The 21,649-nt window shown below is 32.7% G+C and overlaps 1 protein-coding gene across 2 annotated transcripts in view; it reads left to right on the plus strand.

Moving 5' to 3' along the window:
• Positions 1–21,649, plus strand: part of TRHDE (thyrotropin releasing hormone degrading enzyme) — a 388,884-nt gene that overhangs the window by 280,774 nt on the left and 86,461 nt on the right. For both annotated transcript variants that reach the window (XM_054444303.2, XM_054444304.2), the window contains 5 exons: positions 5,685–5,750; positions 6,373–6,560; positions 12,061–12,149; positions 18,739–18,872; positions 18,971–19,026. In XM_054444303.2, coding sequence (XP_054300278.1) covers positions 5,685–5,750; positions 6,373–6,560; positions 12,061–12,149; positions 18,739–18,872; positions 18,971–19,026 — 533 coding nt within the window. The remainder of the gene's footprint in view (positions 1–5,684; positions 5,751–6,372; positions 6,561–12,060; positions 12,150–18,738; positions 18,873–18,970; positions 19,027–21,649) is intronic.

A 21,649-nucleotide genomic window follows, 5' to 3' on the forward strand; every position in this document is an offset into this window, starting at 1 on the left:
CACTACTCTTTTAGGATTCATAGTCCTAAGACGAAGCATCCCCTTGTCTGAGGCCAGAGCACATGCCCAGGCTTTAGCTGCCAGGCAAAGCGGAGAGAGAATATTTAGTATTTTGTCCCTTCCATTTCAATAGAGGGAGGCAGAGATTTTGCCTTCCTCCCAGATTCCATAGTGAGTGATTGCCCCCCTATAAAACTGGTGTTTAAATGCTGGAAAGCCAAAAGATGACAAATGCCCACTACAAATTTTTTGAGGTACAATTATTCTTGATAGAAAGCAACAATATTTCAAACTCTTGCTTCAGCCTTCTTGTCACATAGTCAGAAAAATCAGTGCTTGAATATACCTAGCATTTCCAGACTAGTCTTACAACTATAGGACATCCTACTTCCCAGTGTCAATGAGTCCCAGGCTGCTGTACCCTGTCTCACTGGAGAAAGCACTATTGGTGGTGGTCTCCCTATACCTAGTTGTCCTGTCTTTTTTATTAGCTGAATTCTGATTTTTTTCTTGTAAGTTCTCACCCTCTTATAAACAGCCATATACTTTAGAGGACTATGTCTTTCCTTGGGTAAAGTTCAAACAATGCTCCCTTAAGATGCAGTAACAGATTCTTGCTAGAGCATATGATGCAATGTTGACAAATGACAAATGTGGGAAATTTGCTGCAGAATTTGAGGGGAAGTTTTCCTGATGCTTTAAAGGAGGTTCTCAGGAAGAAATTCTGTATCTTTCCTCTGTACAATGTCACATCTGAATATGATGCTTGGGATTGCTGCTGCCATCTAGCCACGAACCTGAGAATGGAGCTAAATCATAGATGGGGTGGGACCGAAATAATTCCAGAAGAAAGTGGCTGCAGCTCTGTCCTACCTACTTATGATAGGAAAGAATAAATACTCCTATTTTAAAAGTCATTCTAGGGTGGATGTTTATTACCTGCAGCTAAACACATGTAAATGAATCCATATGGTTTTTGTGGAATCATCCCTTTATGTCTCAAGGAGTAAACCATTTATGTGGTTAGTCCTCTATCCTAGCATGCTAAAAGACTCATTAATAGGAAAGCAATTATTCCATAATTATTTCCATGTAAATCTTAAAAGATAATAGTGCTTTACTTCCTTAACTCACTCTTTACTTTTCCCCTTGTTTTTATTAGTCCTGTTGGCTTTTACACATGACATGTTATGAAACACATCACTTGTTAGCAAATGAAATAAAACAAAAATGGTCTCGTATGTAATCGTTCACAATTTTTGATGACATTATATGCAATTGCATGTATCCATTCAAGTTATATGCCTGACAAATATATACTGAAGTATTGAATTATGTCCTATATTAATATTTAAATATGATATTTTGGGGGATCCTGACAGATATAAGAAATCTATGCTTACTGCATTGTCAGTTATCAACAGAAACAAATATTGCAAAAAGAAAGACAAATCACACACACACACACATACATGCTCTTATTACTGCATTTTAAATATATATATATATGGAGAGAGGACAGGGAGAGAGAGGAGAGAGAGAAAGAGAGAAAAAGAGAGAAAGAGTGAGAAAGCACCTATTGTGTACTAGACTGGGCACAAAGATGTTGGTTAAATAGTGGTGAACAAGACTGGCAGGATCATTACTCTCACAGATTTTACAGACTGTGTGAACAGTCAAACTAATAAACAGGCACCTATGACACAGTGGGATAAATGCTATTATATAGAACATTGTGTGACAATATAAAAGAGATATTTAACTTGGAATTAGGAAGGAGGTTGAAGTGGATGGGGAATGATTCCTGGAAGAAATGCCTCAAAATTGAGTCCCGGAAATTGAGTTGAATTGAGGTAGGCAAAGGAGAAAAGAATATGTAGAGAATTGCATGTGCAGAGAACCAGAAGTGAGATAAAATATCCATTAGGCATCTTCAGAAAACTGAAAGTGGCTAAATTAATGCAGGGAGCAACAAGTTAACAAATGGGATTTGAGAAATACAGAGGGACAAGACTATGAGGGCCATTTTTAGGTTATATTAAGGAGTTTGGACTATATTCTGAACATAGCAGGGATTTATGTGTGTATTTGATCAAAAATATTCTGGCTTTGTGGGAGAGACTAGATGTGAAAGGGACAAAGCAGGAGCAAGGGCAGCTGTCACCACCCATGTAAGATTCTGTAGAGCAGACAAACAGGTATGGGAAAGTGGGAAACTTGGAGTATATTTAGGTCATTGATTATTAATTGAATATGGTGGAAAGGGTGATCAAGGCATCAAGATAACTTTTTGCTAGAGGTGGATGAAAAGGTCTTCACTGGAGAAGGGCCACCAAAAGGAGCCAATATAGGAGTGGATAATGAGTTCCGTTTTTAATAGGACTCAGTTATGTGGCTAATAGGACTCAGTTATCTATGTGGCTTGGATATCTTGGATATTGGATTTGGGCAGGCACAGGCATGGGGTTTGGATGTAGGCTGAAGACTCTGAGTTCCAAGGTTCTGATTTCTTAAATGATGATAATAATGTCTACCTCTAATGTTGTTGTGTGGATTGAATGAGATAAAATATAAGGCAACTCGCACAGTGTTAAAAAGGAGACAAATATTACTGTTTTCATGTGCTGTGCTCTTTCATTATTATTGATAATCATGCATTTCCTTCTCGGTTACTCAGTTTTCCAACCTATAGCCTGAGATTATTAAAAAGATTACCAGAGAGAATGCCCACTGAATATTTATGATGTGCTAGGCACTCTTCACTCTTTTAACACTGTATATTGAATCATTCAATTCTCAAAAAAAATATATACAGTAGTTATTTTATTATCCCCATGGTTATATATGTGAAGATAGGCACGAAGAGTTAAATGGCTTTCTAAAGCTCATATAGCTAGTGAATGTTGGACCTTGTGTTTGAACCAAGGCAGGCTCTTGTTACTGCATTTTAAACCACTATGCTATGATACCTCTCTCCATAGGCAGATGTAATATATTCTTGTTAAATAGAATTTTAACTTTTAATCAGTCTGTATTATTTGTTATGTCTCTTAAGAATATTCTGGTGATTATTTTATTCCTTACAATAACTCTATTATTTCTGAAATACCTAGTACAGAGAAACCACAATTCTTTTAAAGTTAATATTAAAACATTCTTCTATTTTATGTCATAATGTCAAATCTGCTGAAGACTGACTTTCATACACATAAATGTAAACTTAGATTTCCATTTCAGATTTATATGTCTAAGGACTTTCATATTCACTGACTTAGAGGTTTGAAAAGAACTTAAAATATTTTTATTCAATGAGTTACTAAATGTGATTTCATCTCGCCAAGTGGTTATTATACCAAGACTTCTATAGCTTCAGTCATGGAAATCTCCCTACACAAATCACATCTCAGTATTTGTAGTTGTTGTCAGTAATCTTTTCTTCACCATTGTTTCTCCTGTACTAGAAAGTTACCTGAACACACTAAGTGCTCCATACATTTTGTGGAATTAATGAAAAAAAAATAGATGACTGATTATTGAAACACACTCATTATCCTTTAAGTTTGTTTATAATTCTGCAAAATTTTCTTAATTCAAGCTGTGAGTATGTTTATGCAAGCTTTCTCTTTTAAAAAAAAGGGAAACTTTTTAAAAAAAGTTGGCACATGTAAAATTCCAATAACATCTGAATATTAAGGTTACTGAGAGTTCAAGAAGATATGTTATCTTCCCTGAATACAGAGACAGGCAAGTTGGAAATTGCTTCTTATGTCTGGATAATTTTCATTTCAGCCTGCTTGAAGTGGAAACTTGGACCTTTTTCTAAACTGAGGAGGGAAGAAATAGTTCAAACTGACGATACTAGGACAAGGTCAACTCATATTATGAATAGTTAGACTTCTATGATCTTTGAGAAGAAAATTGTATATTGGATTTTATAGTATTCCTTTATTTCCACTTTGCTGAATTAGCCTAGCAGCACTACCCATAAACAGAACCTAAGAGTAAAGAGTTCTAATATTAGCACCTTTTATTATTACATCACTAAAATAAAATGCAAGTTAGGCCTGGTGGCTAAGGCCTGTAATCTCAACCCTTTGGGAGGCCCTGGAGGGAGACTAGCTCGAGCCCAGGAGCTCAAGGCCAGCATGGGCAACATAATGGACTCCTGTTGCTACAAAAAATTTAAAAAAAAAAATAGCTGGATGTGGTGGTGTGTGCACCTGCAGTCCTAGCTACTGAGGAGGCTGAGGAAGAAGGATCACTTGAGCCTGGGAGGTAAAGGCTGCAGTGAGCCATGATCATACTACTACACTCCAGCCTGGGTGACAGAGTGAGATCTTGTCTCAAATAAAAAATTAAAAAATAAAATAAAATGCACATTTATATTGTAAATCTTATTCCCAAGTTTATTCATTTAAGTGAAAAAAAAGCATAAAGAATAATTTTGAAAGTTAAATCTGAAATAGTTAAATCCTGGTCTCTGGGTTCATGTTGAAAAACCTCATATGGAATGTTCAAAGCCAAATCAGGATTCAGAATGGTTATTCAGGGTTATATTTTTTAACAAAGTTATTCATAACACCTGATGGCAATGATGAATTTGTGCTTGCTAAGTTAGTGTTGGACATTGCATCTCTAGGCATCTGATTAAGTGGGAGTTGCCATTTGCTGTGCTGTGAGTTGCCAACAAAAGCTGAACCTGTCACAGGTGTTACAATTTGTATTTCAGAAACTTTGCTTCCCCCAAGTTTAATTATCCCCAGGTAGCCCACTCCATATAAAGTACTGAAGGGGTCAGCATTTTTCTTTTCTGTACTTTGATGTAATTTAGGATTTTGTCTACTATCTATATGTTGCAGAGATCATGGAATTTCAAATGAAGGAGGAGGGACTTTTACAATATAACACTATTTTCATATTCATATTTCTGTTTTGAAATCAGAAAAAATAATGCAAACCAGCCATAACTAAATAGCACATTGAGGAGACAAACCATGCTTCTTAGAGGAGAACAAAGTGTGAATCAGATAGAAAGTGTATAGGTTTTACCACTAATAACTAAACATTAAAAATTGCAAGTCCTAAGGCCCAAAATATTAAATAAACTTAGGAATGACTTTTTCTTATCAGATATTAATGTGTGTTTCAAATCCATGGAAATAAATATTTATCATTATTGTAATAGGCAGCCTTTCCTTTGCAGAGAGACCACTGAACTGGAGACAGATTGTGAAGAGAGTATTCTTTCAGCAAAGCAATCCCTCTTAATATCAGCATATATTAGCTCTTTCTTTTTTTCATAAAATATTTCTTTTTCAACACTTTAACGCAAAAGCCTGATGGGAAGGTTTCTCTAAATATTTCATTGAAGAGGTAGTGTTTTCAGAATTGACTGAGGTTGACTTGCTCAGTTAGAGAAAGATCTTTGACCCTGGATATCTGTAAGAAGTTATTATAGTTATGAAAATAATTTTTAAGAGATTAATATTGTTCGACGACTTAATTAGGAAATATTCTATAGTTAAATCTCTTTGGAATATTTTTAAATGAGATTATTTATCTTCTTTTATGTCCTTTTTTATTAATATAATTCCAACAAATGAAAATTATTAATTGAGAAATAAATGTGTTTAGTAGTTACTGTTTAACCTTTGAATTATAATTACAATTTTATATTCTTGTAGGATTATTTAACCATTCATAAGTATGGCAATGCAGCCAGAAATGATCTCTGGAATACATTATCAGAGGTAAAGTATAGGAAGCTCAAATATCAAAACCTCTACTTGAATATTTGAATTGCATTTATAAGACATTCATAGCCTTTATTGACACTGACAGTTTGTTTTTACTTTTTACATTTTTCATTTGTTCATATTGATTTTTTGTTTTTTATAATATATTATAAAATAAAGGAGTTTAAAACTAAACTACAAATGGTAGTAAATGATACCTCGCCTACTTTCAAACATGACAATACTTCTGAAATGTAAGTTTAACATGGTGTAAGATATTCATGTTAAAAAAAATTGAAGTTTTAAATAATTTTTTCTAAAGGTCAAATATTTAAATGTGACACTAGACATGATGGGAATAATTCCTGATGCTTCAGGGATTTGCTTTAATAATAACATTTATTTTATGTTATATAGAAACTTTAATGTTAATACAACTTTCATTTTTATATACATGTATGAGGCTTAACTTAGGGCAAGAAGATTAATTTCACTAACACATTATATTGGCTTCAATGACTTTAAATGTTTTCATATTCAGGTAAATAGTAAAAATAGAAATAAAAATGTCTTAATGTTAATTATGTTGATAATTCATGTTTATAAAACTAATTTATACATTTTTTTTCTTGTAAAGGCTTTAAAAAGAAATGGGAAATATGTAAATATACAAGAAGTAATGGATCAGTGGACACTCCAGATGGGTTATCCTGTTATCACCATCTTGGGAAACACAACAGCAGAAAATAGAATAATAATTACCCAACAACATTTTATCTATGATATCAGTGCTAAAACTAAAGCACTTAAACTTCAAAATAACAGGTACGACATTCTTTTTTACATGAAAAATATTGTTTTTATTCTTACATTTGCAGGTTTAATATTTCAAAGAGCATTAATAACACAATTCTGAAATGTTGTAAGTGAAATATAGTTTTTGTTTCTTTATTTACACAAGTTACTTTGATTCTCCTTTTACTCCCATTTCCCGGATATCTGAACCTTCAAGCTGAAAAAACACCAAAGTTATTTGTTTAGGAAGACAGAATTTTAAATAATCATGGTGTTTAAAAAAATAAAATGTTACTTTTCACTTTTCCCCATGAATGTTTCTTGAATTAAATGCAAGAAAGTTAAAACGTGTTGCTGTGAATTAAAAGGAATTGAGCAAACTGTGAGATTTATAAAACAAGTGAGAACAGAAACTCATAATGCAGAAAAACTAAAACAAAAATCGAATTAAATAATGTCTGAGTCAAAGGAATTTAAAACGATACCTTAAAATGATCTAACGATTAATGCCACTTAGTATCAACATATGTTCTCTTTCTCATTTTTAGTGTTTAAAATCAATAGACAGCATACACAGGATCTTTATTTGTTGTTTCTTTAACTTTCTGCTGAAACTCTTATTTAATTACCAATAACTCAGCATATAGCATTTTTGTTTCTTTTCTACTTTATGTTTTCTATTTTGTGTCTGATTAAAGTCTGAGCCAAGGAAAGATATTAAAACTTAAATCAGTCCATTTCATTTCATTTAAGATGCCCTAGTAAGACTTTCATTCCAGTGAGGGCTGGGGGTAGGGATGGGGGATGGGAGGTACAGGAAGAGGGAGAGAAGTTAAAATTGATAAACGCAATGAGATGTTTGGATTGGGTTACTCATGCTGTCTCCCATTACCTTGGAAAATTAGGAGTCTGACTTTATCATCCACCCATGTCTAGGAGATCTGGAACAGACATTAATTTGCTTTGTCATCTCTATGAAGAATGGAAATTGTTCCCCTGTAGGCTGGCTCCAAGACCAGCCAGTCACTCAATCTAAGTGACTGAGAAATTCATGAATGTTTCTGGTGACTACATTTGGAATCCGATTTAGGAAAGCAGTGTCTTCTATCACTCTCTCCATATACAGTCTATGTTTACCTTCAACATGCTACCCTTTGAAATCCAACTGTGTAGACTCGTGGAATGTGCTAGTACCCTGCCACACTCTCACCACTGTTAGGGGCTGACTCTGTCAATGCTTCTTCCCCGAGCCTGGATTTCCCACATCTGCCAAGTGCTGTTTCTAATCTTCTGATGTCTGGCCCCAGGCAAAACAAGCACAAGCGTAGGCATCAACTCTGGCCTTGCCAGGAAGTACATAAAAACTACTCGACTGTGGCAAAGTTAGAGAGATTCGGGCCAGGCCTTTGAGAATGATCAGTGTGACACAAGCATCACTGATGCAGAAAAACATAAAGGACACGCAGATGACAGAACAAATTTTGAACAAAAATATTCTGTCAACCTATAACATACATCAGATGTACCAGCCAGGAGTCTGATTCTTTAAAGGAAGAATTTCTCCAAGGTTGTACAAGCATATGTAACATCTAGACAGCTTTGTCGGTTTGTCTTCTGGAATTATAAAATCATATGTATGATTTTTAAAATTTATTTTATTTGAGACGGAGTCTTTCTCTGTCTCCCAGGCTGGAGTGCAGTGACGCGATCTTGGCTCACTGCAAGCTCCGCCTCCCGGGTTCACACCATTCTCCTGCCTCAGCCTCCCCAGTAGCTGGGACTACAGGTGCCCGCCACCACACCCGGCTAATTTTTTGTATTTTTAGTGGAGACGGGGTTTCACCGTGTTAGCCAGGATCGTCTCGATCTCCTGACCCCGTGATCCACCTGCCTTGGTCTCTCAAAGTGCTGGGATTACAGGCGTGAGCCATATGTATGATTTTGAACTCTGAGAACTTGGCATATAAAATATTAAGAGTAAGATAATGCAGGACATCCTATTCGTCTCAAAAATGATTTTCTATTTGTTTTGCAATTATAGAGCTTGTAGCTGAAAATTTATTATTACAATTTCATATTATTGATCATTTAATTCACTATAACATCCTGGTCAAAGCTTCAATACGATTCTCTCTGGCCTGTGGATATAGCCTTCCTAGATCTTTATTTCACAAAGCAAACAGTTGATGGAGTAAAACCAACTGCCGATCTATTCCAGAAGTCCTGTGAAATCTGTATATTTTCTGAGCCAGGAAAATCAATTATTTGCCTTTTCATTTTTCTGAGAAATACTAGAACATCACTGCAATATGCCTAGAACATTATAAGTGAATCCAGTAATTATATTTTTATATGTAATAGTTGTATTACAACATAGAAAGGAAAGACCTTTACATAACTAAATAGTCACATAAACTTAGCTGATGTGTAACGGAGTATAAAATATATTCTAGAATTTTGGTACTTGGGAAGTTGTGAATTTGCGTAGCCTTTTTCATTATAAAGTTAATGCATTGCAATGTAAAGTAATGTCTCCCTATACACTGAGGAGCTTCTCAGTGCTCTTTGCTGCAGAGAATTTTACTAACCTCCACAGTCATACTTTCCTTCTCTTCATGCCCTGATGATGGTGACATCTGAACAGTTTTTCACAGTCTGGACAAATGCTTCATTAATATTGATGCTATTTTATAAAAAGATGTCTCATTCAGGTTTATATGCACCCATTCTTTGCTGCCTTAATATGATCATTAGAATAAAAGTTGCTTTATTATAACAGTGAAAACGACTGATAAGAGAGGCAGTCCCAGGAACTGTTAAAGAAAAAAATATCTTGATGGGTCGTTTTTTAATGCTTAAAATAACGTGATGAAAATTCAAGTTAAACGGAAACAGCTGCAACACAATCTAATTTCCTAAGTTATTTTTTCTAATATCTTTTTAAACATAATCCATTGCAGTCTTGGATTTCTTTACAACATAGAGGGCTTTTCACTAAACTATGTTTAGGGTCTTCTAGTCTTTTAAGTTATAATCACAAAGCAACATAATTATCAGGCTATCCTTGATTTTAAAATGAAATTTATGAAAAGTCCACATATATGATGTTTTGAAAGTTATGAAATGTATTGACAGTACAGTATTTCAAAAATAAATACAAATTTCAAATATGCTTGGTAACTTGGAACTTTTAATTTGTCTTTGTTACTATATGTAGATTTTGATTATGTGTGTGCATACACACAAACACACCTAGAGTAGGGAAAAATTATTCTTAGGAAATATATAATTTTTTTTTTAAGTTTTAAAAAATGCCTCAAAGTTTGTATCCCCAAACCTTATAGTTATAAGGTTGATAGTTTAACTTAGTTAACCTTATAGTTAACTTGTATCTGAACAGCTATGTGATATGATGCCTGACATTTAGGAAGTGCTGTATGTATGTGATATTGACATGCAGGTATTTATGTGAATCGTTTTCCTGAATTTTAGAGATTTTTTTCTAAAACCCAAATATAGAAACAAACCAACTTTTATCATAATCTCTAGTTGTTTAGAACAAATAATTTAAATACATGGAAATTATGTTTATTAGGGGCAAACAATGATTCACAAACATTTTTTGATCATGCTACAAAAAAGACACATTTATCCTTGAGAATTTTTAAACGTCCTCAATTTTATATATTCTTTGCCTTTTAACCAGTACTTATTTGGCTTCACAATTTAGCTGACCCAACTCAATATGGAAAATATGTACTAAAGTCAAGTTTCTGAAGTTAATCTGTCTTACCTATAGATGGGTTTTATGCCTTTTATTCCAAGTCCATTCAATCAGATTCAATAGTAATTTATGATTTAGAGTAGAAATGACTTCTATTTTCAGGCTTTTTGAAGATCTAGGGACACAAAAATGAGCTTATCATTTAATTTGAGAATCAGACTCATAGTTGGGCATCATGGTCTCTTAACTAAGTATTCCAATTAACCAAAAGAGACCCATTATTTTTAGAGAACAACTGTTAATGAAATAGATCAGTTCTTTGTCTCCTCCTCACAGTAAATCTGTCATTAAATATCTGGGGCATATTTTTAAACCTATATTGAAAGCTTGGAAGTATTTGTTAAAGAGTTTACATGAGTTGTTGTTCGTGAACTACTGTCTAAAGAGTCAATATAGATTTTGCTATTATAAATTGTTTTGTTACCAGACTGATTGTATGGAGTCCTTATTAGTATAGCATAGTATCTCCACATAGTTTGCCCTCCAAAATGTTTTTTTTTCATTAAGTATAGGATATAGTTTTAAAATTAAGAACTGTAAACATATTATTTTGATTTTCCATACTGGAGATAGGGTTGGTATGAAATTATGAATTTCTTCCAACCTTCCATCTGGACTCTTTACTATTACTGAATTCTGTTTATTGTGAATGGAAAACATGGAATAATAAAATAGTCAAATTTCACACAACAGAGTCATAGGAAATGTCCTTCTCTCTCACTCCTCAAAAGACATATTCATTATAATGTTTATTACCTCCAGGCATGTTTCCCGAACATTTTTTAATTCTTTATTTATTCTCACAGTTATTGAGGTCACACAATATCTTGTTTTACATTTCTAAAATAGAAAAATATTTTTTCCATACTGGAATTGTTGGCTACCCTATTGATAATGGTGAAATGATAGATTGAAATAATCTGGCTATATTTCAAGAAGGAAACAAATATAGTCATTGGACTTATTGTAAGACCATCAAGCATATCTCTGGCTATTCATTTGAGATTAAACTGACATTACTGCATGTATAAGTGTAGGCCTCAATTTTTATCCTATAAAAAGGTAAATGTTACAAAATGCTTCTCTTTAATAGTTGAGTTCATTGATTGGTCCCTGCATGTTGGTGGATGCTTTGACACATCGAGCTAGAAATTCCATTTTGCAAAACAGAGCATTAAGTGTGTCCCACAATATTCTTTCTATGGATCTGGATTGTATGGGAATCTGACTAGCTTTTTTTTTCTTTCTGCTGAGTAACTTTAGATATGTCATGTTAACTTTTCTATAAAGTACATTAATAGTGTCCCACAGAGTCATTAGATAATAAATAAGGAGAATATTAAAATGTAAATGCATGAAGCCACTGAAATGTGTCTTAATCTAACATAAAAACAAGTAGAAAGAAGTTATGTTTAGACTTTAATCAATATGGCTCAGGTGTATAGATATTAGGTACTTTCTATTTCAAATTCAAAATGCGAATCTTTTTTCCCCCAAGATAAATGGTTTTGTTGGCAGTTCTCTTTGCACTGCAATTAAAATTCTTAAAGGCCAAGTATTCTTAATGGCATTGAAAGACTGAATTCATCTTTTTGACTTATGCCTTACTTTTATGACTGGAATTATTATTTTTTAGTTCACCTAATGAGAGTAATAAAAATCACACAGAAGGCGCATGGGAAATGTTTTTTGTTTTTGTTTTGATATAGTTATTTTTATTCTTAAAGCTTCTATTTTATTTTGCAGTTACCTGTGGCAGATTCCATTAACTATTGTTGTAGGAAATAGAAGCCATGTGTCTTCAGAAGCAATTATTTGGGTGTCTAACAAATCAGGTAAACTATATATTCTCTCCTGAGGAACTATCTGGTTTCAGATAATTGTTTAGCAACTTAACCTCTGGTTTCAGCTGTTATAAAATGTGAATAAAGACAAATTAGAAAGAGAATATAAAGAAATGATTATCAACCCTATAAAATTAGATATAGTATAGTTTCTAAATAGTCTAATTTCAGTTTGTTTATGTAATTACTAAATTTATTTGTTTCTTTAATGGTAGAGAGAAAACTTAAAAATAAGTGTAATACTAATCTTAGGTGTTTAAAATTGTATTTCTTTGTAACTCCACATGTAATTAAAATATAATTATAACCTCAAAGAGAAGAGTATGCCAAATATTGAAAACACACGTCTCATTTTTAATTCCACTTTCCTATCTTCTCTTTACCAGACTGTCTCTTTAAAGGATGAGAGAGGCAATATTCTCCATGGAATTATATAATTACAGGGCCAAAAGGTCGGGGGCTTGGACAGGTTAGCAAGCCATCTCTTAGGTGGGGTCAAACCTCAAGGAGCAGAGAGAGATGAGATTCTATTCTCTTTCTAAATATCTTCAAATAAGATAGTGACCTATTTCAATTTACTGTCAGAAAGCTATTTCTTGAATCCAATCTATAGCCTTCATTCTACAGTGTGAAACAGGTCCCTTTATTTCTGTTTTCCACTGAGTTAGAGAAAAAGCCAATTATCATCTTTTATGTAACATTTCATTTAGATTTAGATAGTCAAGTGTGCCCAGATATTGTTTTTCCTACTCCTTCCTCAGATGCTGTTAATTGATGTTATTTTGCTCTTTCATAAGCCTTAGTTTAAAAAGCCACAAATTTTTTATTTGAAATAGGGTGAGGTATAAATAAATAAACAAACACAGTTTCTTCTCCTCAGCCTTGCTATTATAAGGGAGGTTTAAGTGCTCAGAATACATATATGTATACATGCAAGAAAGTTGTTACAGTAAAATCTAATCTGGTTGTCAGCAGTACGAACACTTACAGTTCCATGCAGATGTTTACATACATTTTCAGGTTATTGTATTTCTAACACATAAAGACATATGATGAAAACATATGCTTTTATTTATATACACTGTATATGAAACATTGATAAGTAATGTAGCAATGCATTGAAATACTTTAAAATTTGTTGGTGTTTTTTTCCTTTTAAATTCTTTATTATAATCTATTCTTTCAGTTACTGGAATTAGTATTTATATTGTGATTCTGAATTCACACTTCCTGTATTATTTGATTTTGTATTTGTCTTTTCCTGTCATGTAGTTATTTGTCTACATAAGTTGTTTGTGACATGATGAGGGAGAGCAGTGAGTTGTTATAATGATCAAATTAGAAAGAAGTCATCTCTCTATAGGATTCCTGTGAGGTGTGATAGAACTATCTTCAGAAATAAGGTAAAATATTTATCTTTGGAAGGTAGAATGGAAATGGGAAAATTAGAAGAGGGTAAAGATACTGATCAAACGTGGGGATTAGCCCAAAACTTCACTTTTAGATAGTGCAAGGATTCAGGATGAGTAATTCTGGTGGATACCTTTCCGAGTCCATTTCTTCTAACTTCTTAGTTATTTCCATGCTGTTATTCATGATGTATTTTTATCTCTCACAGAATATCAAGAATAGTATCCCAGGCTGGGCGCTGTGGCTCATGCCTGTAATCCCAGCACTTTGGGAGGCTGAGGCAGGTGGATCACTTGAGATCAGGAGTTTGAGACCAGCCTGGCCAACATGATGAAACTCCATCTCTACCAAAAATACAGAAATTAGCTGGGCATGGTGGTGGGCACCTATAATCCCAGCTACTCGGGAGACTGAGGCAGGAGAATTGCTTGAACCCAGTAGGCGGAGGTTGCAGTGAGCCGAGATCGCGCTACTGCACTCCAGCCTGAGCGAGAGAGAGAGACTCTGTCTCAAAAAAAAAAAAAAAAGAGTAGTATACTAGCTTTCCTTGACCGATAGCCACGGGTTATGTTTGAGGGATTGCTTTCCTTTACAGTCTTTCATTATTATTCAAGAATAAAACAATGTATTGGTTCAAACCATATGTTTGCCTAAAATATCACCTATCTTGATATGTATGGTCCTTATATACAGCTGCAGAGTTTGCGCAGTACATAACTCTAGGAGGCGCTATTTGCACAGGCTGTGATATGAATGGCACAGGCCCTCACCCCAAAGTTGTGTAAGGTGCGACTTGGACATTTTAATGAAAAACGACACATTCGTAGCACTATCGTCTGTTTGATATAACATTGCCACATTTGGAATGTTAAAACTTTTGCAGATTGCCTATACGAAGATAATGTTTCCTGAAATGTTTTCTGAAAATTTTGTAAATACAAAAATCTGCGAAGTTTACAAGAGGCATCTAAAGGACTGAGCACTTTCCTGTTTTGCCTTTTCAGTCCCAGTTTAACTGTATTCAATTTTTTTTATGAAGTCCTTCGTTCTGATGACTGATAAAAAATTAACAGCAAACAAAAATTAGGAAAATAAGATAAAAGATTGTTAATTTTTGTTTCCTTTTGTATGTTGTCCCATCTCCTCTTTTTCAAAATATTGTCAACTAAATCACAATGAAAACTGGTTTTCCACAAAAACATGAAGAAAAAATTCTGTTCAATTCCTTTAAACATATGTAAAACAGTTCCATATTTAATTATAACAATCAGGTCAATGTTTTTGTAGTTTTTCATTGTCCTTAGTGATATAGATTTTATCTACATGATATTAAGGCAGTCAGTGGTGGATAATATAAAGTACAAATTAGATTTGGATCGTCATATATTCTTGTCAGTTCAATTTTTGAAAGTACTTTGGATAAATATTTAATTAATGCCAAGGTAAAGCATAGATCATTTTAGCCTAAAAATAATTTTTAAACCAATTTTTCAGTTTTAGAAAACAGGTCGAAGTGTTTATCTTTTTCATTCTTATTATGCAAATACCAAAAATTCAGACATTTGTATATATAGTAGCCTGCATGTTGACTGGCTATTCAATTAACGGTTCGTGGAGAGGAATAAATGTAATGCCAAATGTTGGGAAAGAAAATATTAAAATAGAAGGAAATTGATCCTGAAAATTAAAGCAAACATGAAAAGTAGCATAATGCAGTAGTGCTTTCTTGAAGCACTGGTTTATTTGAGACTCACAACCTTTTAAATGTGCATTATTTTGTCCCCATTTTACAAATGAGGAAATTAAGGCTTGAGAAGTAATTTGTCCAAAATATCAGTTGATTACATAAAGAGGTGGCTTTAGAAAGTTGGCTTCCTTTGCTTCCTACCGTTACCCTGACTCTGCAAACACACACACACACACACACACACACACACACACACACACACGATTTATTGCTATGGTAGATTGCTTTACGGATCTGTCAGTTATTTAATATGATGTCTTTGATTATATACACATGATTCTTTATAGGTTTTACAAAATATCCTCATTTGATTTTCAGAAGAGTCGAGTGAGAAGACAAATATGTATTATTTTCCCTGAGTTTGTCTCACATTGTTACTCTGGTTGACCTTTTTTAAAAAAGTTTAAATTCCAATTCTTTGCAACTGGCAAATATTGGATAGAGATACCTAATCTCTTTTCCCTTTTTATTCCAACAGAAAGTAAAAAAAATATAAAATCTTATAAAATACCAACTACTCTGTACCTCAATAGTCTAAGCCTTGTGCCATTTTGGATACATTCTAAATATATTTTTTAATTACTATTGCCAGCATCAAGATATAACTTCCATACATTTTATTATGGTACTCATCAAATACCATACCTCATTAGGCCATTGGAAAAGATCTCTTTAAAATTCATTGCTTGCCATCAGTTAACTTGAAGAACATTTTAGGGATATAATTAACTAGAACTGAAAAGATATTTAAAAATCTATTACAAAAATTTTCAGGGAATCATTTCTCCAACCATCTCATTTGTAACAAAGGCATAAAAATATTCATGAACAGTAATAACCTTCAGGTTTTAGTAGTAAATTTAATAATGACATACTTAAAAACAATAGAAGCCTGTCTTTCTTATTCTGGTCAGACAGTGTAGAAGGTACAGCAATTCAATTATTTTCCTATTTTAATATACATATTAACTTAAATTTGACTATATCATATCTATAAGTTGTTGAAATTAAGTTTAAAAACTAGATTCAAGCGAATCAAATGGGGCTAAGTTATTCTAGTTATCTAAAATGTGAACAGGAAATAACTTTAAAAATGTAGTTACTGTTACAGGAATGCATGACCATTTCAAACTTGTAAAAATCCAAAGTATGTGTTTATATATTAAACTTGGTGCTTTAACATTGTAACTTTTTGAAAAAAATAACACTTCGTAGATAAAATTTATCAGCTTTTCTCAGCTCAAGTGAATTCAAGGAGACTTTAAATATTTTGTGTTATAAAAATCTTAGTATACTTGAAGACACTTAGAGATTAATTAATTCTGCCTTCAAGGTTGCTAAGGTTTTTACAATAAAAAAGAAACAACATTCTCAATATTTAAGTTTCAATTTTCATTCACCGAATGCAGACATTATTAATTAAGATCTCTTTTTTGAGGTTATTTTAATTTTAAAGAATGGTATTTTCTCATTTATTTATGTAGTCATTTTTACATCTTTAAAATAGATATGAAATTCTAAATTTTTGTAGCAATTGTTTGAATAAACACACTAAATTTTGAAAACTATACAATCATAGTTCTGGAGACTGGAGAAATCATTTGCATTTTAGAAAAAAATTCTGATGATTTATTTTTCTGAGTTCCATGGATTAAGTATAGTATATAAAAATAGTACATATAAATGTCTTCTTACATTGAATCATAGATTTGGAAAGAACCTTAAGGGCCATTATTTGTCCCTCGGGTTACAAGTAAGGAAATTCAGGACCAAAGAGAATCAATAGCATAAATTTAAACACTTAACGTATAGGAAAGCTGAGACAAGAATTTAGCTTTTCTACAGTACTCTAATTCTTTTTCCAGTGCCATTTTCTCCCTTTCAAATCAACATTAGAATGTGAAAAACATATATCATATTATAGTAAAAGTGTTATACCATCTTGTATCAATAGAATATAGCATAGTAAAAATTTGGACACTGAAGGCAGGAGATATAAGATGAACCACTTCCTTTCTTGGGTAATTCAATTAACCTGTCTGAGCCTTGTTTCTTTATCTGTTCTAATAGACACAATTTATAAAGGTGGTGGGAAGTTGTGATACTGGAAATGATAAAGATTAAATTTTTATATTCAGTATACTTTGGGGTAGAAGTACATTCTATTTTACTGCAGATTTTAAAAAATTGATCATCTATAATATGCATTGGGTTTATTAGTTCACTTCATTCCAGACCTGAGAAATGAATGGTCATTAATGTCCACCCAATATGTTTTGTGGTATAAACTCTTCTTGTGTGGTCTCTACTTGAGAGAGAGTACTCTGTAAATGTATTCCTTCAAGGTAATGAGAGGGAAAATTTATTTTCTATTTTGAAGTCTGAATGTGTAAAAACTTTGACATTGGAGTAAGAACTAGAGATGTATCCCTACTCAGACCAGAAGCTTATGGTTTCTGTGATGCCTTTTATGGTTTTGAGTCATTGTAGAAATTAGAGTAGACCCATGCGGTTTTGATTTTTTTTCACCTGGATGTCAGACTATGTATGTCTGTGCGTATGTGTATACATTTAAAGTCAACTTCACTGTGTAACTTTTATGTAACATGAGACCTGAAAATCAACAACATAATTATTAGAACTGTGAACTGTGTTTCCGTGGAGTCAGTAAAGGCTAAATGTGCAGTGAATAGTGTCCTCTCTCTGTACTATTTTTGAAGGAGTTAAATGTTTAAGAAGTTATAATATTGTTTTTACTTTTTATTGGCTTCTGTTAATTGAATTAGCTAGTGAGGATAATCAAATTACCATTTTCCAAAGTGATCTCAATAAGCAGAATTTATTATCTTTGTTTCTAATTCTATATGGAAATATTAAAATCTTGAACAAGTAAGATTTATTTTACTAGCATTACTGATGATGTTGAAAAGTCTGTTATTTATTAGTTCTCTCAAGAAAGCACAAGAAAAAAGACAAACAACAATAACTTTCAAGTAAATGAGCTCTATTGTTTTAATATTTTCTTACTGAATAAAATTAGTAGAATATGCATCTAAAACCTCTTCTTTCATTCTAGTCTCATATCCCCATACGACCTAATTAGAAGTTGCCTGAATATAGTGGTAGATTTCTAGGTTACAGTTACTTTGAGAAAGAAAATTATGTATAGGTAATGGGGTTTCGTCAAGAACAAAAATGCTAATTATAAGAAAACAATTAATTGAGATGATAGTGAGTAACCAATTAAAGGTTTTTCTAGCAAATTCTAGATGCAAGTGATTAATTAAAGAGTAGGCTTCAATTAGGTATTTAAGATGACATTCACTTAATTATTGGTATTGTTATATCTGGCATTAAGAAAACATACTTCATTTCATTTTAACTCTTAAAATTTGAAATCTATCCCAAAAATGCTTTTTTCAGAGCACCACAGAATAACTTATTTGGACAAAGGAAGCTGGCTGCTGGGGAACATCAATCAAACTGGCTATTTTAGAGTCAACTATGACCTAAGGAACTGGAGATTATTAATTGATCAATTAATCCGGAATCATGAGGTACACTCCAGATTTGCTTATCAAAGATATTTTTTGATATGTGAACACCTGCCATTTTAATCCTAAATTATCCTATTATTTTTTCTAATTGGTCTTAGGTTCTTTCTGTCAGTAACCGAGCAGGCTTGATCGATGATGCCTTCAGCCTAGCCAGGTATGTTTTCCTGTGGATCTCCCCAATAAAAACTTGTGCCTGCAAGACTTCCTGTATTAAACTGCATAGTATGTATATGTCTTTTATTTAGGACATTTAAAAAAATCTATTTCTATCTTATGTTCTTTCACTTTGGATATGAGTTCTAATTAGTCTCCCAAACTTTCTGTCAATAATAGCTATAGGGTATTTCTAAGTCAGGATAAGCTTGATGAATTTCTCCACAAGATCAATTTAACACTGAAGATTAATAGTCTCTTCCCAATTTCATTAATGAACTCTATAAAGTGACCATTGGACCATATTTAAGTTCTGATAGAAATTACCTTGAAGTATTGGCAATTTTTCCCTGATATATACTAGTATATCTTTTAAAAATGTTTTTGAATGTTATTCATTCTAAGAAGCTTGTGCTGCAAAACAGAATTAAATATTCCACTGGGTGAGACTGTTCTTGACAAAATACATATCAATCTTGTAGAAGACTTTAGTTGTACTATAGTAATATTTGTGTTATTTTAATAACTAGATTTATAATATTCAAATTAGTTATTCCTTTGAATAGGCATTAAATGAAATGTTGCTCATAAACTGAAGCTATTTGCTCAATTTTGAGACTAAAATGTAAAACAAACTAAGTCTCTTTAATATTTCATACTGTTTCACAGCCAAGTACAGTTTTAATTTTAATAATCAAATTATGCAAGCTGTCAATTAAGACATAGGTGACTCTCTTTACTTACCTGGTTATCATGATTTACCACATTTTCTTCTAAGATAATCAGGGTAAACTGGTTAGTTAGTAGTGCTGATATTAACACATGACTTATCTTAGTAATAGGCTTTTTTTCACGGGACCTGAAACTACTTTTACAGTTTATGTATTCAATCAAAATTCAATTCTCTTCCATATGTTAAAAAGCATATTACACACTACAGGATTCTAATCCAGCAAAATAATAAGCTTACACATAGAAGACTTGATAATTACTTTGATAGAAGCAAACCCATAGTTTGGGATCAAATTACAGAGACTGATTTTTGTAGAAACAAGCAATATAGAGGGGACAACATAAATATATAGAGGGTAAAGGAAAAAATTTCAGGTGCTTTTCTATTTAAAAAAATACTCTGACTTTTGCCTCCCTTATTGCTACTAAAGAAATAAAAAACATTGCTAATATTTTTCTTATTTGGTGAGTGATGCTGTATCAGTGCCTCATTCTGACCAGGCATGTACAATTTTAGGCACACGTTTGCCTAATAATTGAATGGCAAATCTAAGGACAATTTATGAACAACGAGGAAATTGCTAATGAAATTGTACCAATTAATGTATTTGTGTGATAAGAACTGGGGTTCAGTTCTAGTAAAGATAAACGAAGGCTTTTCCATGCCATAGCAACATCTTATTGGGCAAAAATTTAGAAATAATAGAGCTACATAAAGGCCTGCTGAGTCTTGTGTGGAGATAATGATTAATATGTAGCTTTTGCTCTGCAGTAAAATCTGAAGTCTTTGTAGAAAGTTTTATGTGCGAAAGAAAGATTATTTTGGCACAGAAGTTTAGAGAGTCCAGAAAGCCAGAAGGATAATGTATTTAATGTGATAATGTACTGAAAGAGAAGCAGAAAAAGAGAGAGTGAGGTGTTGAGTACCACAAAGAAAGGGTAAGGAACTCAAAGAAAGCTGTTTTCATTAGCTAATAATTATTTAGCACTTTTAAGGAGCCAAATGCTTTTCTATTTTATATATAGTAATTTGTTTAATTTTCACAACTTTATAAGATATGTAGATAGATATTATTACTATTCCCACTTTAAGTGCGAGGAAATGGAAGCTCAGAGAGGTCACACAGCTGATAATTGGGAGAGCCACAGCCTGGATCCAGGTGGTCTGTCTGCAGAGCCTCTGCCATTAACCAGAGCACTAAGCTGCTTCTTAGAAGTAATAGTATTTATTGTAATAAAAGAGCCAGAGGATATAGAAAGACTGAGGGGTTTCAAGGCTGTTGTTCATGTGAATCGTTACAGGTTTGAAATGATGGTGAGAAAGCAAGTAAGTAGTGATATCCTAATGACAAAGGCCAGATAGAAATTAAAAGGAAGGGATCTGTTGACTCATCTGCATTAAATGATAGAAGTTATTTTTAGATGAAATATTTTATTTAATTTTAGTGGATAAATTTCTTTTTCAAAAATTAGATTTCTTCTTCCCTAAGACAGAACATTGCTTTCAATTCCAATTTTGGATGCTTTCGATTACAATTCTGGGAGCCTTAAAAGTTTGAAGTAAATAATTTCGTGATCATTTATATAAATTCACCAGAAAAACATGCAAATCTCCTTGAATATATATTTATAATTTGTTTTATTGCTCAAGAGATAATTTTCCTATTACAGTAAGAGTAAATAAATACAAGTTTAGATTCATTTAGGCAAATTCTGTGGTCTTGGAGTTAAGGATTATTCATATTTCATTATAGTATTGCAAATATTCCATAGTTTTGCTATTCAATCTATATCAACCTTCTCTCAATCTCCTAAACACATCATGCACTCTTTGGCTTCTTTAAAGATAACACGTAAAAGAATAGCAAATATTTATTAAATACTTAGGCTCC

This window comes from Pongo pygmaeus, chromosome 10 (genome assembly GCF_028885625.2).
Source record: "Pongo pygmaeus isolate AG05252 chromosome 10, NHGRI_mPonPyg2-v2.0_pri, whole genome shotgun sequence".
NCBI lineage: Eukaryota > Metazoa > Chordata > Mammalia > Primates > Hominidae > Pongo > Pongo pygmaeus.